General features: G+C 40.6%; 1 protein-coding gene across 1 annotated transcript; it reads right to left on the bottom strand.

Annotated features, from left to right (window-relative positions):
- Window positions 1-19,842: 19,842 nt before the first annotated feature.
- LOC145434492 (uncharacterized) lies at window positions 19,843-21,713 on the bottom strand. Its single transcript, XM_080311851.1, has 3 exons — window positions 21,306-21,713; window positions 20,785-20,844; window positions 19,843-20,123 (listed from the first exon to the last, which is right to left on the bottom strand). The coding sequence occupies exons 1-2, from the start codon at window positions 21,569-21,571 to the stop codon at window positions 20,799-20,801; spliced, it is 312 nt and encodes a 103-aa protein (XP_080167977.1). The 5' UTR covers window positions 21,572-21,713; the 3' UTR covers window positions 19,843-20,123; window positions 20,785-20,798.
- Between the last annotated feature and the right edge of the window lie 853 nt (window positions 21,714-22,566).

The following is a 22,566-nucleotide window of genomic DNA, read 5'->3' as shown; positions in this document are numbered from 1 at the left end:
AAGCAGAACACAAACATGATCAGTGTGTCGTATACTCTTTTACATGCACCCCCCCCCCCCTACCCCCAGTCAGTCAGTACAGTCAAATTTGACCTGTGTGTGCCCGGTCGGGTAGCCGCTGACGAAAAATAAATCAACAAGTCCGCTTGCTATGGACTTGAGTTGAATCGATGAATTTGGTACGGTATGTTTTTCCCGTTAGCTCATATGTTGGTTTAAAAAGTTAAACAATTTCACTAGCGGCCTTGTGCTGAATTCGGCTCGACGTTTTCCTGCCTAGTAACAATTTGGTCGAGAGGCTGTCGCTGACACAACGAAATCGCCTCGTGAGCCTCGACTTTATCAGGGGGTGTAATATCTACGGAAGGCTTTTAAATATACACCTAGCTTGAAATCCGCCAAAGAAACATACAATTGCAAAGAACTAATTTCTACTTAACAGTTCTACACCATAAAATTCTGAAAACCTTGCGAACCCAGTGCATCTTCCAATACAATGCCATAGCCAGATTTCCCCTAAGAAATTTAAACCAGATTCCCCCCTAAAAATTTCAAAATTCCCCCAAGGGGGGAATTCCCCCCCCCCCCTCACTTGGGAACCACTGCCCTAGGACTATTCTTGTTTGGGCGCCCCGTTATTTTAATGTTGTACTAAAGACAATGGTGTTGAACAAGGTTTTCCAAACCGTGTTACGCGTCCCCTAGGGCCCCAAACTCTAAATCTAATTACAACAAATGCACGCAACTCAAATGTAATATTTAAAACTTTATTTAACGCTGCCCTTTAAAATCAGATATTTATAAGGCATACATCATTCTATAGAAGTTTCTGCTAACGAAGCTCGCGAAGTCCGGCTAAGGACATATGGTATCCCTAAGTTGAACAGCACAAACTTGATTGTAAATGTCCAGTATCCTTTAAAAGAAATGCGACTTTAATGATTGCTATAGCTCAGGGATGGGCAAACTGCGGCTCACCAGACGCTTGCGGATGTTAGGCTTCGATTACGTCTCTTCATTGATTGTACAATGTATACAATGTACATGCTCATGCGTTTCGCCATTTTGTTAGAGAGATTTAACCTGATTATCAAATTTATGCATTCTATCACGTATTAACGATATCTGTAGGGTTTTCGTGTCGTCTTTCCTTATAGTTTATGTAACACATGTAAAATTGAGAGAACGGTGGGACTATACAGGGTTAGAAAGTTGCAATTGAACGCTCAAATCGACTCCACATGAACGTTTCACCCGCACCAATGGTGCATGGTCGTGGTCATGTTCATGAATCAATGATAAATCATTGTGTTCAACCATAGTGTCCTATATGGTGTCGACACAAGCAAATCGCACGGTTCAATGAAATTGTATCACGTCACAGTTTCCATTTGGCTACAGGCAATTTGACGGTGATTTTTGACCGGCTTGCCGAGCATTAAATTTGATGAATCGGATATCAATCGAAAGCTGACTCTGCACTGATTACGAAAATATAAATTTTATTCCGCTCGCGGCCCTGGAACCCCCACCATCAGCCCCCAATTATTCATTGTCGAGTAGATTGGCAGTGTGACGCAACAATGCGGTCTGGCGAAACGAGAGACTAGCTCAAGAGCAAGGATGCGGCCGAGCGGCGAGAGTGGGATCAGCTGACGTCGCGGCAATAGCGATGTGCAAACGCGCCACAAAGAAACGCTGCGCTTTTGATACTTTTTCTATGCGTTTCGGTACAAGCGAGCACACACCAGCCTTTCCTTGACTTGTAAGGGTAGAACTGGGTCCACAGAATGTATTAGGGCCCTACCAATTTTCGCGCAATATCCTTCAGCTGATAAAGATATGTAGGCTACGTCTAAGTAATCTACATTGGATATGTCAGATTATTATTATATCGGTTGCCTTAGCCCGCTTGTTGCGTAGGGCTCCAGAGACACGTCGCGCTGTTGATGGCGGGTGTAGATACTTTCTATAGTCGCTTTTATGGTTAAGTGTGAGCAAGGAGCATTGAGCATGAGCATACATTACAAGCTTTTATTTGATCCGTATGGGTGGGACTTGGTCCGCGAATGCAGCAGGTAAAATGTTGATTGTTGAATAAAGTTTAACAGCAGGAGTGTCGAATTAAACTGGAATCGCTGTCCGGATTCAATCCGTTACTAGAAAGCTTGCGGGCCATACCTGCCAAATGATTCCAAAATGTTAGCACCAAATTCATACCTTTGTTTTTCATTGGAATATATCTGATATCACTATAAACGTTGACGTTGGAATTTGGTTTAGCATTTTTCAATCACCAAATAGTTTTTTTGAATGCCGGGGATATTTTGCGTCAAAAGTAATACAGTGGTATCACAGATATTTGAATTATACTCATTCTGTAGTCTGTATATATATTCCTAATGTAACTTACCTAAAACGGATTTGCAGTATTTTTTTCGCATCTGTGAATAACTGAATGTCCATTGTCCATTCGGCCCAACAGAGTTTGCACTTTTTCGCCTTCTCGGAATTTGGCAAGGTCACCGACGTGGTGCTTATGGGGACTAGAGTGAAAACTCAACACTGTAGTTGTATTACTACAATATGATATATTTACATTATCTAAATTTGCTGTCTTGAGTGAATCTTATTACTTGAAAGTATATTTTTCTTACTAGAAATATCTCTAACAGCTGAAGGATTGCGCGAAAATTGGTAGGGACCAAATACATTCTGTGGACCCAGTTCACCATTACAAGTCAAGGAAAGGCTGGTGTGTGCTCGCTTTTAGCGAAGCGCGTAGAAAAAGTATCAACAGCGCCACGCATCTCTGGAGCAGACTTGGACAACTAGAAAATTTTCAGCTTTTCTGAATTAGATTAGAATTAGAATTAGAGCTCCATAGTTTTTTTCAAATTAGACTAGAATTAGAATTAGAGTTACACAGTTTTTCCAAATTAGATTAGAATTAGAATTAGAGCTCCACAGCTTTTTCCAAATTAGATTAGAATTAGAATTAGAGCTACTAAGTTTTTTCCAAATTAGATTAGAATTAGAATTAGAGCTACTTAGTTCGCAAAAAATTGGAAATTGAATGAAATTGTATATGGGAAATGAACACAGCAAAATCCAGTTCATATCAAATCACAGTGCGTGGTGCAAAAGGCCGTCACGCGATAAGCGCCACATATTTTTGTTCAATAAACAACAACAACAACATCAGTGCATTCCCATTAACTTCTGTACACCAATACAATATTACTTCTTCATAATAACCATGGACATCGCCCATGTTAGTAAGAACGGCGATGTACTAACGTAAAGTTTTAAAAACTAGAATTTTGTTCGCAGACTACAAGCTACTCTAGCAGGCTATTATTCGTCATAATATCTACTATGACTGCACGGTGTAAGTAAGGCGATGGCGGCTTGGCACTGGATTTCCCTGCGCAATAGTGCAATATGCCTCGGACAAAGAGGCATTTTCATTAAAACAATAATTAGATTAGAACTAGAATTAGAGAATAGGGACATTTCACAAATTAGATTAGAATTAGAATTAGAGCAGAAGAACATTTCACAAATTAGATTAGAATTAGAATTAGAGCATGGAAACATTTCACAAATTAGATTAGAATTAGATTACTGGCATTTCGCTCTAATTTAGTGAAATTAGACAACTAGAATTATCTAGTTGTCCAAGTCTGCTCTGGAGCCTTACGCAACAAGCGGGCTAAGGCAATCGATATCATAATAATCTGACATATCCAATGTAGACTACATATCTCTATCAGCTGAAGGATATTGCGCGAAAATTGGTAGGGCCCTAATACATTCCGTGGACCCAGTTCTACCCTTACAAGTCAAGGAAAGGCTGGTGTGTGCTCGCTTGTACCGGAACGCATAGAAAAAGTATCAACAGCGCAGCGTTTCTCTGTGGCGCGGTTGCACATTGCTATTGCCGCGACGTCAGCTGATCCCACTCTCGCCGCTCGGCCGCATCCTTGCTCTTGAGCTAGTCTCTCGTTTCGCCAGACATCATTGTTGCGTCACACTGCCAATCTACTAGACAATGAATAATTTGGGGCAGATTGTGGGGGTTCCAGGGCCATGAGTGGAATGAAATTTATATTTTCGCAAGCAGTACAGCGTCAGCTTTCGATTGATACCCGCTTCATCAAATTTAATGCTCGGCAAGTCGGGCAAAAATCACCGTCAAATTGCCTGTAGCCAAATGGAAACTGTGACGTGATACAATTTCATTGAACCGTGCGATTTGCTTGTGTCGACACCATATAGGACACTATGGTTCAACGGTTAACCACGGCAGCGCAGTTCACATCATTTCTGGGCTAAAGATGGTGAATACGGATCTTCTATTTTCATTGTAAAGGGTAGCAATAACTGCAGAGTTTGACCAAGAAAATGTCGTTGAGCGATAATTGCAAAAATAAAAGAAAGTATGAACAGGAATATAAACCTTGCAAAACAGAATGAGAGGAAGAGTTTGCATTCAGTGATAATGAAGGTATAAGCCAATGTGTCTTATCTATCAAAATCCGCCTAAGAATTACAAAACTAGTAACTTGAAACGAAGACGGATTTACGAAGTACTGTGATTACCGAGCTGAAATCTACCTTAAATGCTTATTATAACTTGAAGGAATTGCTCCGCACTGATTCAACATCATATCAGCCTGATTTCAAACACCTTGCAGCCCAGATGGAGACGCACCATATCATCACACTATAGTAAACTTCATTCGATACCCCACATTTCTGTATGACGAAATGAATTCGTATTTTTGAATTTTTTTTGTTGTGGTTGTGGCTTTCTTAAAATTAAGATTTTTTTATGAGGTTCGCACATGAAGCAGGTCTGTCCACCCCTCCTATAGATTTTATTATACTGCGAAGTGTCGCTTGATTGCGTTGTCGGAAATTAACGAAGTTTGTTAAAAAATCTCCGTAACTTGTTCGAAGTAGTAGGCTACTTTCAAACAGTTTCGCACAACACTTGTATCATTATGACCAGCGCTGAAACAGCACTTCGTCAGCCCCCCCCCCCAAAATGTTGGTCTTAGGCCCTCCACACCCCCTACCCCCGCCGTGACATACGTTTTCCGCGCTACATGTAGGCGATATTTGTTGGGGGGTTTGGGGTGCGGCGGTTATGGTCCTGATTGTGACGTACGACCAAAGTAGACAATGAGCTCCCTATTACGACACTATGCAGAAATACCCTGAATCAATTTAAAATTTGAAGTCGTACTTCTTTAATAATGCACAACTTCTCGCGTTTTGGAACTGGTATATAATATTATTGTTCATTTGGCGGACCGGCAGGAAGCTGCCACGGACAGGCGGTTGGGAACCATTGCTCCTAGACTAGAAATATAAGAGTCGTTTTATTCCAGCCGCCAGCAAGTTATGCGCATCTAGACACCGTCGGAATGATCTCGTTCAGTTCCTTGGGCTAGGCACGTGCAATATTATTGCAATTATATGCTTGGGAAAACCTGCCTGCCTGTTTTGGACGTTGGTAATCAGCCCGTTATACTAGAGCAGTGTTTGCCAAACTTTTTCTGCACATCGACCACCTCCACAGCAAACCAGGTATCGAACAGTCCCTAGCCCCTTCCTGCTCCCCCCCCCCCCCCCAAAAAAAAAGGTATTTGGCTCATTGCACAGTCACTGCATTGTCGCATAGATTTTTCGCGTTGATCTGTCCCTTTTTGTACGAATTTCCGGACAGACACAGTCAGTGAAAACAATCGTACAATAAGTGTCACTGAATAATTAGTCTATTCGTTGTTTGATTGATTGTTTGGTCAGTTAGAACACTCAATCCTCCTTCACAATGAACATATGCGGAGAGCGTGCGTGACGATTTTCGATTGAATCCACCTTGTACGACCGTGAACGACGTGATCATAAATTCATAAATCTTACATTGGCGCACAGAGAGAGCTCTAATTCAAGGACTCACCCAAACAGTTACTCATAGGTCAAACAGCCTACGTTTACTCTCAGCGCCCCCGACCGCCCAAATTGTAGCTATCAACCCCATTCGAGGTCGTAAACGTCACCCAGCCGGACGCTGGCGACCACTTTATGAACCACTTATCCGACTACAAAACGGAAATTGGACTCGTTATGTAAAGCTAAACACAACACAGGCCTGCGAATCTCAAGACAAGTGAGGGAAAATATACCCAGTGCGCCCTCTAATAGAATCTGCATCGGTACCGATGTTCCCTCTAATTTTTCACGAGTCTGCGCGCACTCACCAACTCACTGCGCGGTCCCTTAGAAAACAGTGCATAACGACTAGAAAAAGGTCATCATTTCGGAATTTTTGTGCGCAGCTTAAATTTTATGTGCGCAGAGACCGTGTCGGCAGTCCGAAATTGCGAACGTGCGCAGCTTAGAGGGAACATTGATCGGTACACGAGCCATGTTCAGTTATTTGCAGCAGCTGACCTAACTCCATGACGATGATTTTATTTCCGAGGTTATATAGTTTCTCAGTGCAATTTCATCGATTAATCATAGGCTTGGTCAGCTTAGTCTGCTGCAGTACATAATGTAAAGAAGTTCACTGGGCGTTTGCGTCCCTTTATATCCTTTCTATCATGCGAACATTTTGCAGCATTCATCGCAAATAAGTTGAGCTGTATCACAAAGCTTTAAATGGCGTGCTTCACAATGATATCAGAGCAGGATCAAGAGCGATTATGGATCTTAAATTAACAGTGTGATGTAGGCATTAAGTAAGCTGAGATGGATTGATCTTACAAACTGAATGTGTGAAATCCTGACTGACAGCATGCCCTGCAAATATCCCGCCGCACCCACTATCTGCCAGAAATGACGCCATTTGTACAATGTGCCGAGGAAATGGGTATGGAATGGACATATTATAGTTGCACGCACATAATGACTCCAGAAGTACTGAAGATTAGGAATCAGTTTTATCGAAGGCAATATATGCTTGCTGGTATTAGCCCTATTATTACTTAAAAGTTTCTATCACCAAACCCATTTGATCCCTTGCATCTACAATCGACATTTTGCTTCGTAGTTTTAACCATCACTTTTTTGAGGTCAATAAAATTTAAGTTCTGTTTGTTGATCTAATGAATAGAGAAGGTTTGATGTGCTGTACCGGATGCATATCAATTTTTTGCAATGTTTTAAGAAGTCATTATCGTCATTGCTATAATTTGATGTAGCCTACTCCTACAGCACTTGAATGGGATTTTAGATAATTTTTGCTGTCATATTATCAACTGAAATTTGCTGTTTGAATGCTCCTATTTCTAAGGATAAATTTTCATATATTTATATATCGTAAATCAGGTGTGGCAAACTCAAATTGCGTCGCGGGCCGGATTCAAACCTTCAAATCGCTTGCCGGCCGGACCAATCAACTGATTCAAAAATTGTTACCTCATGTCATTGCTTTTCACTCGAATACTTCAATATTTGATAAAGATAATAGTAGCCTATATCACATTGTGTCATGAATCACAGTTTTTTTTTTACTATGTCATGGATCACAGGTTATTTTTACTGTAGCAAGTAGCAACACCTATATTCGCGAATTATGAAATTGACCAAAATCCGATGACTAGCCGGCTGAATACAGTTATGAATGGCTAAAATAGTGGCGCTAATTACAATATAAGATGGTATATTTCTATGCTCCCTATTCTTTCAGGTGTTAGCCCTGCCCATGCATTGTGAGGACCACAAGAGATTTAACCGCAAACGCGGACGTTCGAATTTGTTTCATTTTTCTAAATCGCGATTCTGGTTTATCTGGAGTCAGGGAACATTTTGAGTCAGAAGTAACATAGCAGTAACGACACGGATATCTAAAATGTATTTTTGTATATAAGTAATATATTATCCATGTAAACTGCAAAAAAACGATTCCGCATTGGCGATTTCGCTTCTGCGAATAACTGCATTTCGGTCCGTTTTTCCATAAAAGTCTGATGTCAGTCTGCTCGTTTTTGCCTTCTCGAAATCGAGTATCAAAGTCACCGAATTGTTCCAAGTGGTAAGTCTAGAGTGAAACCACAAACCTGCAGTCGGGGTGGTTAAAATGTAACCTTGAACAATTACCATTGTCGGCATTCGCTGCCTTTTGAGATTATTTAAATGGAAGTATTTCCTTAAATAAGATCTCAACATTAGTTAAAAATGTGCTGGAAAACATAAGCAGTTTTCAATCTAATCAGAATTGCTTCGTGGGCCGGATGAAATCGTCTGGCGGCCCGCGGGCCGTTTGTTTGACACCCCTGTCGTAAATAGGCCTACATCTTTACGATATGCCCCATTTCAGCTTCATCGTCACGGGGATTGTATTACGGTGGACGGAACCTTAATATTACATTTCTGGAAAGGGAGATGAGCTAAAAAAAGGTTAAGAGCCGTTGTTATATATAACAAAACTTACTTCAGATGATGGTGTCGAATTTTTATGCCATTGAAGATTTAGACATCTTAGGATGTAGCAACACGAATCCAGTTCTCTGCACAGTTCTCATAGGTCAATTTGCGGCCTGTGACAGCCCATGAGATAGTATTTATGATTACCTTTCGAAATTCCTTGAGAATGTTTGAATACATGCACTGAATTCTTGACTGCTTTGACTATCTCTGTCGATAACCGATAGCGCATTGTTTCAATGTTCTGCGCTTGTTGGATTGATAACGAACAATTGGCAAGGTGTATAAATTTCTATCTCAAGTTTTATTGAGTCACTGCGTAGTCATTGAACGCAAGAAAAAAAAATTCCAAACTTCATGGAAATTACAAGGGGGTCCTGCTGTTTTGGCGATTGGTAATTAATATTACTTGATCTTCGAAATCAGTGTAATAATGGCATTTGATTAAAACAATGAATTATAAATTCAGCGCTCTTGACGAGTATTTGCGCAAACACAGATTAGGCTTGTTTCGTCTGTGCACCACGTCTCTCTTCTCTCAGTATTTGTGAACAATAAATATGTAAATCGCATCATCTTGCGTGTAAACATGTTCAGGATTAGTCATTCATTAACATCGGTAGAATAATACCAATCCCTCATTGAAAGTTTTCACAATTTTCTTTTGCGGTCATGACAACAGGTGAGACGTCCTTCGAACGCACGTCACTATGCTATAGGTAAACCATCATTGAATCTCTGGACACGAAGGACGTGAGAGTCACCTTATTCCCGCAATTAACCTGCGACGCCCCGGATAACCGAAATAGCCAGTCAAATTTGCGACAATATACTTTGTTCCATGTGTAGCATCAAAATTACATCAAATATTATCGTTGGACTTGGAACAATCGCTATTTTTTTAATCCTTTGTCGCTTCGTCATAGGTTAACTAAGGCCATCCGGGTACATCGGGATGATAGCTGCAAGTAGAAGAAAATAAATATAGGAACTTCATAACCATTCTAGTTGTGATGACAAAATGAGGGTGTGGCATAAATCGAATTACATTTTCCGCATAATTTCAGAGTATCATCTGTGGAGCTAATTTTACCCATTTGTATCAAAATATACCAACCTAGTTTGTGCCAATAGAAGAAGTTCGAGTACGCTACCATGTAAATATTACATTGTCGTTAAGCGATCTCTTCGCCTCAATTATTCTTTTTATGCTGGTGACGTCAGATTTGGTTATGCGATTGCTGTTATACAATGTTATTTCCAATTCTCTATTATTTGCTGACGAGTATCCCTGACGAGTGTCAGTCGAAATATGCGGGTGTATTTCAATATGAATCTACTATTCAATTTTAACCACAATGGGATCGCCGATAATTGGAGATGTATTTCTCCGGAGAATGAAAACTCGGTACATTTTATGAAGGGGGGATGTTCCTGCTTTTATAGAAGGCCATGCTCTTAAAATGAAGGGAAAAAAGGAAATTAAGTATCCGACTGACTAAATAATGGGAGAATAACTGTTGAATAAGATCTCGAGACCTTCGAGTTACGTTATGCGAAAATATTCTGCAAATGAGTTGCGCAGAAATGTCGCTTCGGGTAGGGCCTATATTTGCTTACCGTGTCTCTCTGCCAGCCATGCGGTCTTCATGACGGTAAGATATTTCCGATTGCAGTTTATTCTTTGCCGCAGCAGACCACTTCACAGGGGTAATTTCACCACCATGTGCACCTGGAATTACTTGCAATTTGTCGTTTTCAGTTGATGTCGAACTTATCATTTACAAACCGTCAGAACGATATCTGTTACTTTCTTCAGTATCGGACGAACATGTCCCGTTGGTCAAAAGGGTGGCAATGGTGATGAACACCATCAGTTTGACTCGCATATTTCCTGGCCTTGTAGCGATTGTGATACCAAATTGTTTGCACACTGATTGTTTTGTCCACCAAAGTGAATAACTTTTATACTTATTTGCTCTTGTATATATAGACCTACTTAGAGTACGTCATGCCCTAGATGACACTCACAAATTTACATCTTTCGGATCATTGGTTAACATGGCTCAATTAAGGTCAACTCGCCAAGGTGCGAGTAGGTGTAGCGATGTACTCGGGTCAAACCGGTGATTCGTATTGCTATACCATTCGTTCTCATGAATTTTTATTTCCAAATGATTGTTATGACAACGAAATATTGCTTCAAATCTGTGCATCACACCAGATGAATCGAAATGTCGCGATTAAATGCAATTTCGTCAGTACCGGTTAACATCTATCAATCCTTTAAACCAGGGGTGTCAAATTCAAATTGCGTCGCGGGCCAGATACGAGCCTTCAAATCACTCGCGGGCCGCACCAGTCAACTAATTCGAAAATGTTACCTGATTCTCTATTTTTTCACTTTGTTATCAAGTATATAGACATAATAGTATTTTACGTTGTACCACGGATCATAGGGGTTTTATTCTAACAAGCAGCAACATTTTATTCGCGGACCATGAAATTGGCAAAAATACCATGATTGGCCGGTTGAATACGGATATAAACCGCCAAAACACTGGCGCTAACGATGATATAAGTTGGCATATATCTATGCTTCGTCTCCTTTAGTCGTAATCTGGAGTCAGCCCTGCGCAAGATGGGTGAGGAATACAAGAGATTGAACAGTAAACGCAGACGTTGGAATTTGGTTCATAATAAATCTTAAATCTCGATTCGGATTTGACTGGAGGCTGGGCAGTGGCACCTTTTAAGCCGAAAGTGTCACCGCAGTGCAACCACAGATATTTGGATTATATGGTTGTATAAATCAATATATTTTTACATATAAACTGCATATAGCGGCTTCGCATTGGCGTTTTCGCTTCTGTGAATAACTGTGTTTTGGGTATAATTTTCCATAAAACTCTGAACTTAGTAGACTTATTGCCTTCTCGAAATCGGGTTACGATGACACCGACTTCTTCCTAATGGCAACTGGAGTAAAACAACGACACTGCAGCCGGCTGGTACTAAGATGGGCTATGGATCAGACATGGGGTGATTACTTTATGAATGTAATCGATTGCGATTACGATTACTTCAGTGTCACGCGATTACGATTACGATTACGATTACATTGGAAAAGTAATCACGATTACTCACGATTACATTTATCTTGCTTCTTAGAACTAATCTTAGAAGATATTGGTAGACAATATAATGATTGCGATGAAAAGTCGTAATGAGATAACTTTATTTATAGATAATACATCATAATACGTCATAATATAACGAATGTCCAACTTTATAGGGGACGATTTATCGCATCCACCCATTCGCTTTCTTGCCAGGTCCGTAACTACCGTACCCCAAACTCCCCAATCGGGTGGGGAGCATGGTTGTAGTGACTGGAGTCGCGATTTTGGTTACTCGCGACTCTACTCGAGTCATTTTTTCAAAGGCGTAAAACGATTCGACTCGAGTCAATTTTTGCATTGACACGACTTGTACTCGAGTCATTGTCCATGACTCGAACCAAGTCATGCTACTCGAGACTCGGGCACTCAAGACAGACATTTCATTGCAACTTCGAAGAATAGTTCTGGTAACACAATATTGATTTTTCGTCTATCAGTTCTGATACTCGGAAAATATAGTCACAAAGTGTTAAGGCTGAGGAAAATTACTATATTATGAATGCGAGTCTTCTATATCACTCCAGCAGAGTTAAAAAAGTGGGTTGAACCGAATTGAACTGAAAACTGAACAGTGAACATATAGAAAATGACTCGACTTGACTCAAGTCAAAACTAAAAAAGTGAGACTGACTGGTGACTCGGAACATTGTAACTTGGTTGCAACCCCGGTGGGGAGTGAGAGATTTTCGAGAAATTTAATCAACTTGAAAATGTTCTTCGAGCGTCGCAATTTAATGTCTCTTAATTGCTTGATTTTCAAATTCAAACGTCACTCCCTCAAGAATAAAAGCATGGCTAAGTTACAGGAATAGGCATTTTGGCGCCACATATATCTCCTTGTTCACTAATGTTCAGTTTATGTCATAGTCATTGTGCTTTCCATTAGCTTCATTAGCTTTTCATTAGCTTAATTAGCTTCATTAGCTTTTCATTAGCTTGCATGTACAAAATAAAGGCACTCATATAAAGTAATCGTTCATGAACAAATAAATCGATTAGATATGTGAAGTAGTCGATTACGACTACGATTACTTCGGTATTTTTTCAAATGTAATCGATTGCGATTACGATTACTTGAAAATGCTGTAATCGTCGTAATCGATTACGATTACTAATCGTAACTATCAATTGAGAAATATATTTGACCGTGTATTTACCTGCTTGTCAGTTTATTTCGTTTCCGTGGTCGTTAATTTTAATGTGAAAGGGATTTTATTTGCAAATTATATCACCATCATTTGCACGTAGCTATTTCAATGAAGTCGACTTATTTCCAGCTAATCCGTCTCATATCTTTTTTTTCGTTAACTGACGATGTTAAAATCCAAACTCTACCATAGGCCCTTGTCAAGATGTAAACGGGTAGAAAAAGCATCCCTGCGCCTTCGGGCATGCCTTGAACACGATTTTTCGTCATGTTGGAGTGACGAAATTTGCCACCGTAAATACTGTTATTTAAAAAATGGCCAAAATTTCAATTTGTAAGAACTCGGCATCTGCTGGTTGGAATTGAGTCAAATTTGGTGTGCATCGTTTTTTTTTGGTAACCTGACAATTTAATCAGGTAGCAAGAAAGATTTGGAAGAATTTTTTTTTGTTTTCAACAGCCCTACCTATACACTTGCATAGTCACGATTGGATGACGACAATCGAGATTGTTTGATACGATCAGACCAGCTCATAATCGATCACACAATTGAATTTTAACGGAGTGTTGCATATCTAATATGCACACAACAGCTTATATGATTTACAATGGTGGATTTGGGGCGAAGAGCAATGTCCGCTAAACTACGCATTTATGAAGTTTCAATTGGCTTTGCAATGGTTGCTGGCCTGCAGTACAATCTTACTGCCTTACAGTGAAGCATTGGAGTGAAGGGCGCACTGGGAACTGGGATCGATTAGTGTAGTGGTTTACGAAGCTCTCTGCATTGTGACACTGCTGATTTACGTACCAATTATTAGTATTTTGGGGAAGAAAGCGTGCTTACATTTAGGCCAAGTTCCTTCGTTGTTATTTACTCTAGCGTTGCTATAGGCTACCCTCGATTTTGGACTGTAACGCCCGCAGGCATGCTGCTGGGTGTCGGCGGGGGCCTAATAATGCCCGCACTCGGAGTCATAATCTCATCAATATCGCAGTCGACGCAGCCAAGTGACAAACAAGTCGGTACTGAAGCGGCTGTCGGAATATTCGTCGCCATTCTGGGGCTGGGTCAAGCTATCTTCAGCCTTGTGCCTGACTTGTTCTTAAAAAGGGAAATCACTGATGACTTCACCAATTTCTCAGACTCGACTCGTGACTTGACAAAACGCGCAGCAAACGATTGCCCGTCTGATTACGCGTTTGCGACTGATTCTAGTAGACAATTGGTACCGACGTTAATTTCTATACGTATGTACCTGTGCTTATGTTGCGGAGTTCAAGTACTGGGTATATATTGGTTCAATGGTATGCCGTGTCAAGCGAAAATAGAAATTTGGGGTATCTCACGGAATTGATGGTAGATTGTAAAAATTAATTTTAACGTTTGATTCGTCACGTGGTTTCAAAGCCAGGTTTGCTGACCATTCCAGCCCTATTGCAGCAAGGCTTCATTGCTGGTTTCATTTGGTCGGACATGTCACGCGCTTATGGCTCGTGTGTGCTCGGTGTTGATCATTTAGATAAGGTTTTGTTCGTCACGTATATACTTCATTCCTTGTCTGTTCATCGGTAACCGCACTCGGAAATTACACACCGATGCCATTTCTACTGATACTGAGTTTGGTGGTGGAAGCATCTGGATATTCAGTGGCTGCCATTTGGCAACCGTCAATTAGGTCGCACAATATGTCCACGGACCGTTCTGGCTATCCTGATGGGTGCGACGCACGCTCTACGTAGAGTGACTGTGTAGGCCTATATGATTTCCGGTACCTATTTTATTGATCACAATTCAGCTTACGTCGTGCAAACTTTTGGTTTGGCCTGTGGTACAATGATCGTTTATATCTTGACAGATCTTGCATGCGTATCGATCCAGCTGCACATGCTATCCGGGTTAACAGTGGTGTCAAGTGGCTTCACTTTTTGGGCGCATTACAGCACCCGCCAATAGTCAACAATTGCCTTCATTTCAACAGCCCTGTCGACAGCTTGAGGTCAAGTTTCACATACCGTTTTGTTGTGCAGTCAATAAGCATTGATTTTCTCGATTTGGGATAACCATGTAGGCTACATTTCGGAAAAGAGCGACAGTTTCATATTAAAATTACCGCCATAAAACGAAAAACTATTTACTGACGCTTAGTGGACAAAGACCTTCGGTGCAAATATTCGATAACCTTCTCGAGTGACTGACGGGTAGAACCATTTTATTGGGTAGGCCTACCTTAGCACGCATCCCGAAACGTTGATGACCACAAGTCAAATATACTTAATACCAGTTCATTCCCACCTGATCCACATCAGCTCGTCGCAGTAATGGCTACGAATACGCCAAGTTATTTTGAAGAGCTATATCGTCTTGGGAAAGCCCAAAGCCCAAATGCGTATGTAGTGTAGACTATCGCTAGTTTACGTTACTCACATAAACATCGATTTTCATTAGTTATCGACTGTGAAAATTGCTCCTGTCCTGGGTGGCTCGGCTCTGAAGACTATGTCATATCGAGCCTCCCGTCTACCTTGCATGTCGCATTTCACTGTTACATTTTTTGTAGTGTTATGTTGATATGTAATGTATACGAATAAAGATTCTCTCTCTCTCTCTCTCTCTCTCGATATTTCAACGGCTAGATGCGTGCAACGAAGTGAATAATTATGAATTAGTCGAGCATAACCTGAAATTGCTTCGCGGGCGTACCGCGGTGACTCAATTATAATTACACAAGCAAGGGTCGTGTTATTGAAGATCCGGATCCAATCCAGTTAGGATTCCTGATCAAATGGGAATTCTGTTTTCGATTGTGCTGTCTGAACACGGATCCGAAGCATTCCGCTTGAGGGTGAGTAATGAACATCGATATGGCCACTGACCTTGAAATTAATTTTCATTTATACTTCGCCAATTCATTGTAGTTTGCTACAACGTTATGGTGGAAAGTAGCTGCCGGGCGAGTTCAAGCTCATTCAAGGCATTTAACTAAACCAGGGATTCGCACAATTTGTTACTCGCTTACCATTTACCATTTTGTATAGCGTCCGCACTATGCATTCCACGTCAGACTGACTAAAATATGGATCTGAAGCTCGAAGACAGTGAGAGGCCACTCTCTTTTCAGTTTGGGGGATGCGCGTTCCGCAGGCCTACGCAGCACACAGATTAGTATTATATTCTATCCGCCGGTACCGCAGCTATACCGGTCAGTCCTCGGTGAGCAATGCTTGGGTTGAACTCTTCAGGAAATTCAAAATTATTCCACGAAGTGATCCTTATTTTCCAGGCAAACCAGTGATTACAATTAATAATTATTATAATCGTGAACCCTAAGATGTTTCGTGACTAGTCGACTGCGAATAGAGATTTAATTACCTAAGTGTTGGAGGTTTATCCAGGCTCATCCTCGCCATCTTATCCGCGTAAGCGGTGTCTTATGAAAAGCCTGGAAGTGGGCAGTGCTACAAGTCGGCAGCTACGGAATAAAAATGAAGAAAATTGGCGTGGTGTAAATGTACAAAGTAGTCGACAAACACAATGAATACCTCAAACAAACAAACAGATTTAATGACCGTCTTCGTCTTCGTGTGATCGCCTTGGCATGTATACCGACAGGGATGTAAACTCATTGGCAATAAGTTCTGATATTGTCACCATTATTGATTTCAGAAGCGATGGTGAGCTGTTGTCGGTATAGAGGCGTAAGCAGTGTATAATCGTCCTTATAGACTACCAGATCCCATACATAGGGAGTTGTCACGTTCAACAAGTCATTCGCTAACATTTTTTCCCATCAGAAACCAAAAATCTCGATGATTGTATTGACCCGTCTCTGGATCATATTTAGTATATTATTGTATGTCGCTAGTATTCCTGTTTTATGCTTATCTGATTATCTCCGATTAGCTATGTATATCTAGAAGGAAGTATAATCGACGTACCGAAGCGACATAATGTTATGAGCTCGAATTGTGATTTTTGTTTTCTTATGAAGGGGTTGCGTTATTATCATTTCAATAATGTGTAATTATATGTATTTGCAGTTGATATTATACAGTTTCTGCCTCAAAACACTACATGTACTAGTGTCTTACAATCTCCTGCAAGTATTGAGCACGCATGTAAATCCACCGAGCTTTCTTTAATATCGCAAAACAGTCTGTTAGCGGTATTAATACATAGGCCTATGTATATATACAATAGCACTGGCGTCGCCAGGACTGGGAGAATGGGGCCGTGCTCCCAATAATTTTTGAACATTTTTCAAAACTTAATATAGGTTTATTATTATTGACCATATGTATCCGACTTGAAATTTTTCATCGCGCTTTGCGCGATATATGGTTTCAGTGGTATGTTAATTATAGCGTGCCCGCCTCTTGATAAATCAAAAAATCAAAAAATAGGCCTGAATAAAGAAACGCACGATATTCAGAATTGAATCTAATTATATGCGTGTGCTGCCAGCGGTTGCGGGACTATTAGGTATCAGCTTTACGGCGCTAAAAAGACACACCAAGGCAGATATGTCTTAGCCAACACGAAGTGCGATCCCAGAAATATCGCCGGCGTTAGAACCTTGTCCTAAGATCGCGCGGGATGGCTCATTAATTGCAATCTGAGTCCCACGGTACAAATGCTAAGAAGCAGAGGAATAAATTTTGCGCGCTGTGAATAAATGCAAATTGGGAACCGTGCGTATCTTACCAATTTTTTATTGAGTTGTGGTACGCGTGAGATAACTTTTGAGTGGCGACAACATTTTCCGGAAGTCGCGACAAAACAGCATGCTTTAACTAAGTAAGTAATTACTAGTGGCCCGCCCGATGCTCACCGTTCGAAAACTCATGGATAGTCTTAACGTGTGGTGTGAACATATTAGCTCAAGATAAATAATAAAGATTACCACGGCCCGTAAGAGGGTTGCAACTTTAAAACTGTCATTCCGTAAAATTAATCTTCACCATCAGCAGCGAAAAATTCGGACAATTGAATTAATCCTTTTCTTCATCATGTAGCCTATAATCAGAGGTGGTCAGTAACGATGCACTTCTACTTTTTGGAAGTACTGAAGTAGTTTTCCTCTACTTCTGCTACTTACTCAAGTAGATATGATTTTCTCTACTTCTATTACTACTTCGTAATATTTTGTGATCTACTTACTTACTTTTCGCTATTTTCAGTTTGTCAAGTAGAAGTAGTTTAACCCCCCAATACGAAAGATAGCCTGAGGAATTTCGGGGCTGGTTTCACGGAGGGCCACCATTTAATATTAAAAAAGTAAAGTAAAGCCCAGAAATATTATTGCGCTTCGCGCACAGTATATGGAATGCCAAATATATGAATATAATTTAGGTACCAGATTGCTTATGGTTCCGCTCATACTGCATCGTCACCCATATCAAATATTTCATCACAGTAAATATGGCGTTTGAAACCACCGTTTCGCAATTTAGCAATTACCTATCGTTATCTAGCAGCCCATGACGTGTCTTGTTAATCTGGAAATTCTGGCTGTTTGGAACGCTACGCCTTTTTTAGCAGATTACCTACCTTTGAAGCTTTATGAACAAAAGACATGAAATATATTTTCCGCTTTTTAGAAGTGTTTGAAGTATTTGTATTTCAATTGCAGTTCCGAGTATGATACTCAGAGTATCATACTTTGAGTTCTAATTACTTTCAGTTCTTTTGTCTGCAGAATATACATGTTGAAGCATAAAAGCAAGTGTAGTAATGCCTCTATTTTCCGAAAATAAAGCTACACTAAATATAAATTTTACGATCCACAATATTTGTATACTAATTTGCATACAATATTTGTATACCAATCTCGCAAAATGTTGAAACCGTATCCGATGCAACTTCTACGTATTGCTCTTCGCCTAAACTTGGGGCCTTATAACATGATGTAGGGCGCCATGCCATGATATTCTCTAAAATGGTGTCTCTTAGTAAACAAGGTTAATATCGCATTTTCATATCATTACTATCATTTGCATCCCATGATGCTAAAGAATGCTTCTTCTGTCGCAAATTGATACCTCCTGGGATGCATCAATACGAATCAATCTCTCTGCATCTTCCGCATAGCTCAATTTGCAGCATTTGACAGTCCGTGCGAACGAATTGAGACTGTTTTCAAAACCACTTACTTACTTGAGTAAATTTAACGTCAGTCAATTCTAGCTTTCCTTCAAGTAGTTTTAGGTGGCTTATGGAAGAAGTACTTCTACTCGTACTTGAGTAGATTTTTTCGTCGCTACTTCTACTTCTACTTGAGTAGCTTTCTTGACTACTTTGACCACCTCTGCCTATAACATATTTCACGTTTGTAGTATTGCTTTGTACATGTCAGATAAACTATGTAGATCTGGCAATAAGTATAATCGTCGTATCGATACGACATAATATGAGTGTTCACTCTTGGCATTTCAAGCATGTGTGGATCAGTGATGAGCATCGGACGGACTCGGATAGGGTTCCGGCCTGATTTCGCACAATTTTGAGACAGTCTGATGGGATTCGCATTCTATTGCATATTTTGTTTCGGATATTTGTGGATAGTTGTAACTTCTGCTTCGGATATTTTCGAATAGTTCTTACCAGACGTGATTTGTCATTTGAACTGAACAACCAAACACGGACAGTAAACACGTTCTGATAAGACTGGTAGTACTCTAAAGTTGTTCTGTAAATGGTCCAAGCACATACAAATCAGCAAACCCTAACCTTAGCCTTTGTGAAGACTACGCCCTAATCGTATCTCGGCTCAGTCGTGCAATCAGGATTCTTCGGAAAAGTTATTCGATTCGGACTTTTCGTATTCTGGACGACATTGTTCGGATTCGAATGGATTTTTGGATGAGATTGTTCGGATTCGGACTGATAGTTCCTCAGATACGCGAGCTGTCAGACGGATTCGGATTCTCAGAAATTACTATCCGCTCATCACTGGTGTGGATATCGGGATTGGAATCGATATTACTGTTTCTGGCGTAACGATCAAGCTGGGCTAAGTAACGGAGGTTCGAACCCTCTTGCAAATATTGAGCAAGCACACACGTAACACGTAAGCCTGCGCAACACTCTTTAATATCACACAGCAGTCAATTATCAGTATGCAGTAGACACAAATGAGCGTTGAATAATTACTTCGCTATCTTTTCAGATAACGCATAAGACTCGCACCAAATCCATAATCAGGTTTCTCCGTATCGAAATAATTATGAAATGCAATAAATACTTATACACAATCACCGACACGACTTAATTATAGAAAATAATGGATTTTGCCCGTATGCCGATTATTCACAGCAAATTTTCGTCCCCTCCATGGATTGGTCAATGAGTTCTGCAAAATAAATGTGTATTTTTTGATAATTATCGTAGGCAAACATAAATTTGCCTAATGTATGCTTAACGAAAAGGTGCCAAATCAAGGACTCAACACCTAGAAGTGGTTCCCAAGATGCTTTTAAGGAGACCCATTTACAACAAATCGAACAAGGTTCAGAAAAGTTTATCATCAGCGACGGGATAGTAAACGCATAACCGGCTCCTTCTGTTGATTTAAAGCCGTCAAGTGTATATTTCAATGACTTCGTTATAGCGTTCGAATATGAAGTCCAGGACTATGGGTTTATGCGACAGAGGTGCGATGCCTTTTTTAATGATATTTGTCAGGTCTAGATCAACGTTTTGTGATTGCATCAACCATGTCGTGAAATCTGGATGCGATTTTCTTTCCAGTACGAGGTTATTGGGAGACGTGGCATTCCTGGTCATGTTGGGGGTATTGAATTTTGGGTTCATGATGCTGTATATCTCATGCCACGTGCCTTCGAGAACTTCTATTGGTGGGGGTTCGTGGGCCTAGTAGCGTCTGAGGTGGAAGCGGTAGTTAAGGCTAAGCTGTTTGTGACGTAGGTAAAGAGGAAGTTCTTCACATGATGCTTCCAATGCATAATATGGGAGTGCTGCGCATTACTCCGTAGTAGAGGCGGATATTTTACCTGTGTGGGCAGATTCACTTCTGGACGCAATTGCGCCATCCTGGTGGACAGTTGTGGTACCTAAAAAACAAGGGAAAGATATTGCTGAGAAATAATGCTGTTAAAATCTAAATCGTATACATGTTAACTAGGACAGTTATATTTTGACGTGGCTGAAAAGTCAAAATTTTGTAAAAATTGTAGTGTTAGGTCAAAATATTGTCAAAATTGTTAACAAAGTCAAATTTATTTTGCAAACTTAATTTCGTTGGTGTTATAGAGGTTGCATTGACGGTGGACATATCCTTTGACATTTTACACCTCGTAGCCTACTTTACATGCTTGCTGTTGTAGATGGCCTATTGTCAACTCCTTGTGAATCATTACCCATCGAATGAAACAAAGAAGTTGACACTGGCGTGATGATCAACACAAATAAAGGTTCCCGGGACCCCATTAACCTTTCTTATCGACGCAAATCGAATGCCAGGGACGGACAGTGTTTCGCATAACGTGAGTGACTGCTCAGAAGCGACACTTGCCTTGTCTCACCGGGGACTTTCATATTCTTTATTCCACCTTTGTCACCATTATTCTTTTTAGGTTTAATTTTACTGCTGCTATTGCCTTTGGCATGTCCAGGCGGTAGTTTTTCATCTTTTTTGTTCGAAGGTAATGTACTGTTTTGTGGGTCGTTGCCGTCGACAGACGGTGATCCAGAATCTTCAGCGCCTTTCGTTCCCGGTACTTCACTCGATTCCGCGTTATGAAGCAATAGCCAAACAAGAGTCATTAAAAGTACACGCATCGTTTCCGCAATACGAGTCACCAAGAAAATTGGGTTTTATCTATTATGAACGAGAACATTAGTACATCTACAACTGGCCCAACTAGTGATCAACGTTTCCGCTACTTTCGATTAGAATAGAGTATCAATCGAACTGATTTGCAAAGCAGAACACAAACATGATCAGTGTGTCGTATACTCTTTTACATGCACCCCCCCCCCCCTACCCCCAGTCAGTCAGTACAGTCAAATTTGACCTGTGTGTGCCCGGTCGGGTAGCCGCTGACGAAAAATAAATCAACAAGTCCGCTTGCTATGGACTTGAGTTGAATCGATGAATTTGGTACGGTATGTTTTTCCCGTTAGCTCATATGTTGGTTTAAAAAGTTAAACAATTTCACTAGCGGCCTTGTGCTGAATTCGGCTCGACGTTTTCCTGCCTAGTAACAATTTGGTCGAGAGGCTGTCGCTGACACAACGAAATCGCCTCGTGAGCCTCGACTTTATCAGGGGGTGTAATATCTACGGAAGGCTTTTAAATATACACCTAGCTTGAAATCCGCCAAAGAAACATACAATTGCAAAGAACTAATTTCTACTTAACAGTTCTACACCATAAAATTCTGAAAACCTTGCGAACCCAGTGCATCTTCCAATACAATGCCATAGCCAGATTTCCCCTAAGAAATTTAAACCAGATTCCCCCCTAAAAATTTCAAAATTCCCCCAAGGGGGGAATTCCCCCCCCCCCCCCTCACTTGGGAACCACTGCCCTAGGACTATTCTTGTTTGGGCGCCCCGTTATTTTAATGTTGTACTAAAGACAATGGTGTTGAACAAGGTTTTCCAAACCGTGTTACGCGTCCCCTAGGGCCCCAAACTCTAAATCTAATTACAACAAATGCACGCAACTCAAATGTAATATTTAAAACTTTATTTAACGCTGCCCTTTAAAATCAGATATTTATAAGGCATACATCATTCTATAGAAGTTTCTGCTAACGAAGCTCGCGAAG

This window comes from Botryllus schlosseri, chromosome 2 (genome assembly GCF_051294905.1).
Source record: "Botryllus schlosseri isolate E-star chromosome 2, Bs_hap1, whole genome shotgun sequence".
Taxonomy (NCBI): Eukaryota; Metazoa; Chordata; class Ascidiacea; order Stolidobranchia; family Styelidae; genus Botryllus; species Botryllus schlosseri.
This window is presented reverse-complemented; position numbering and strand designations above follow the sequence as displayed.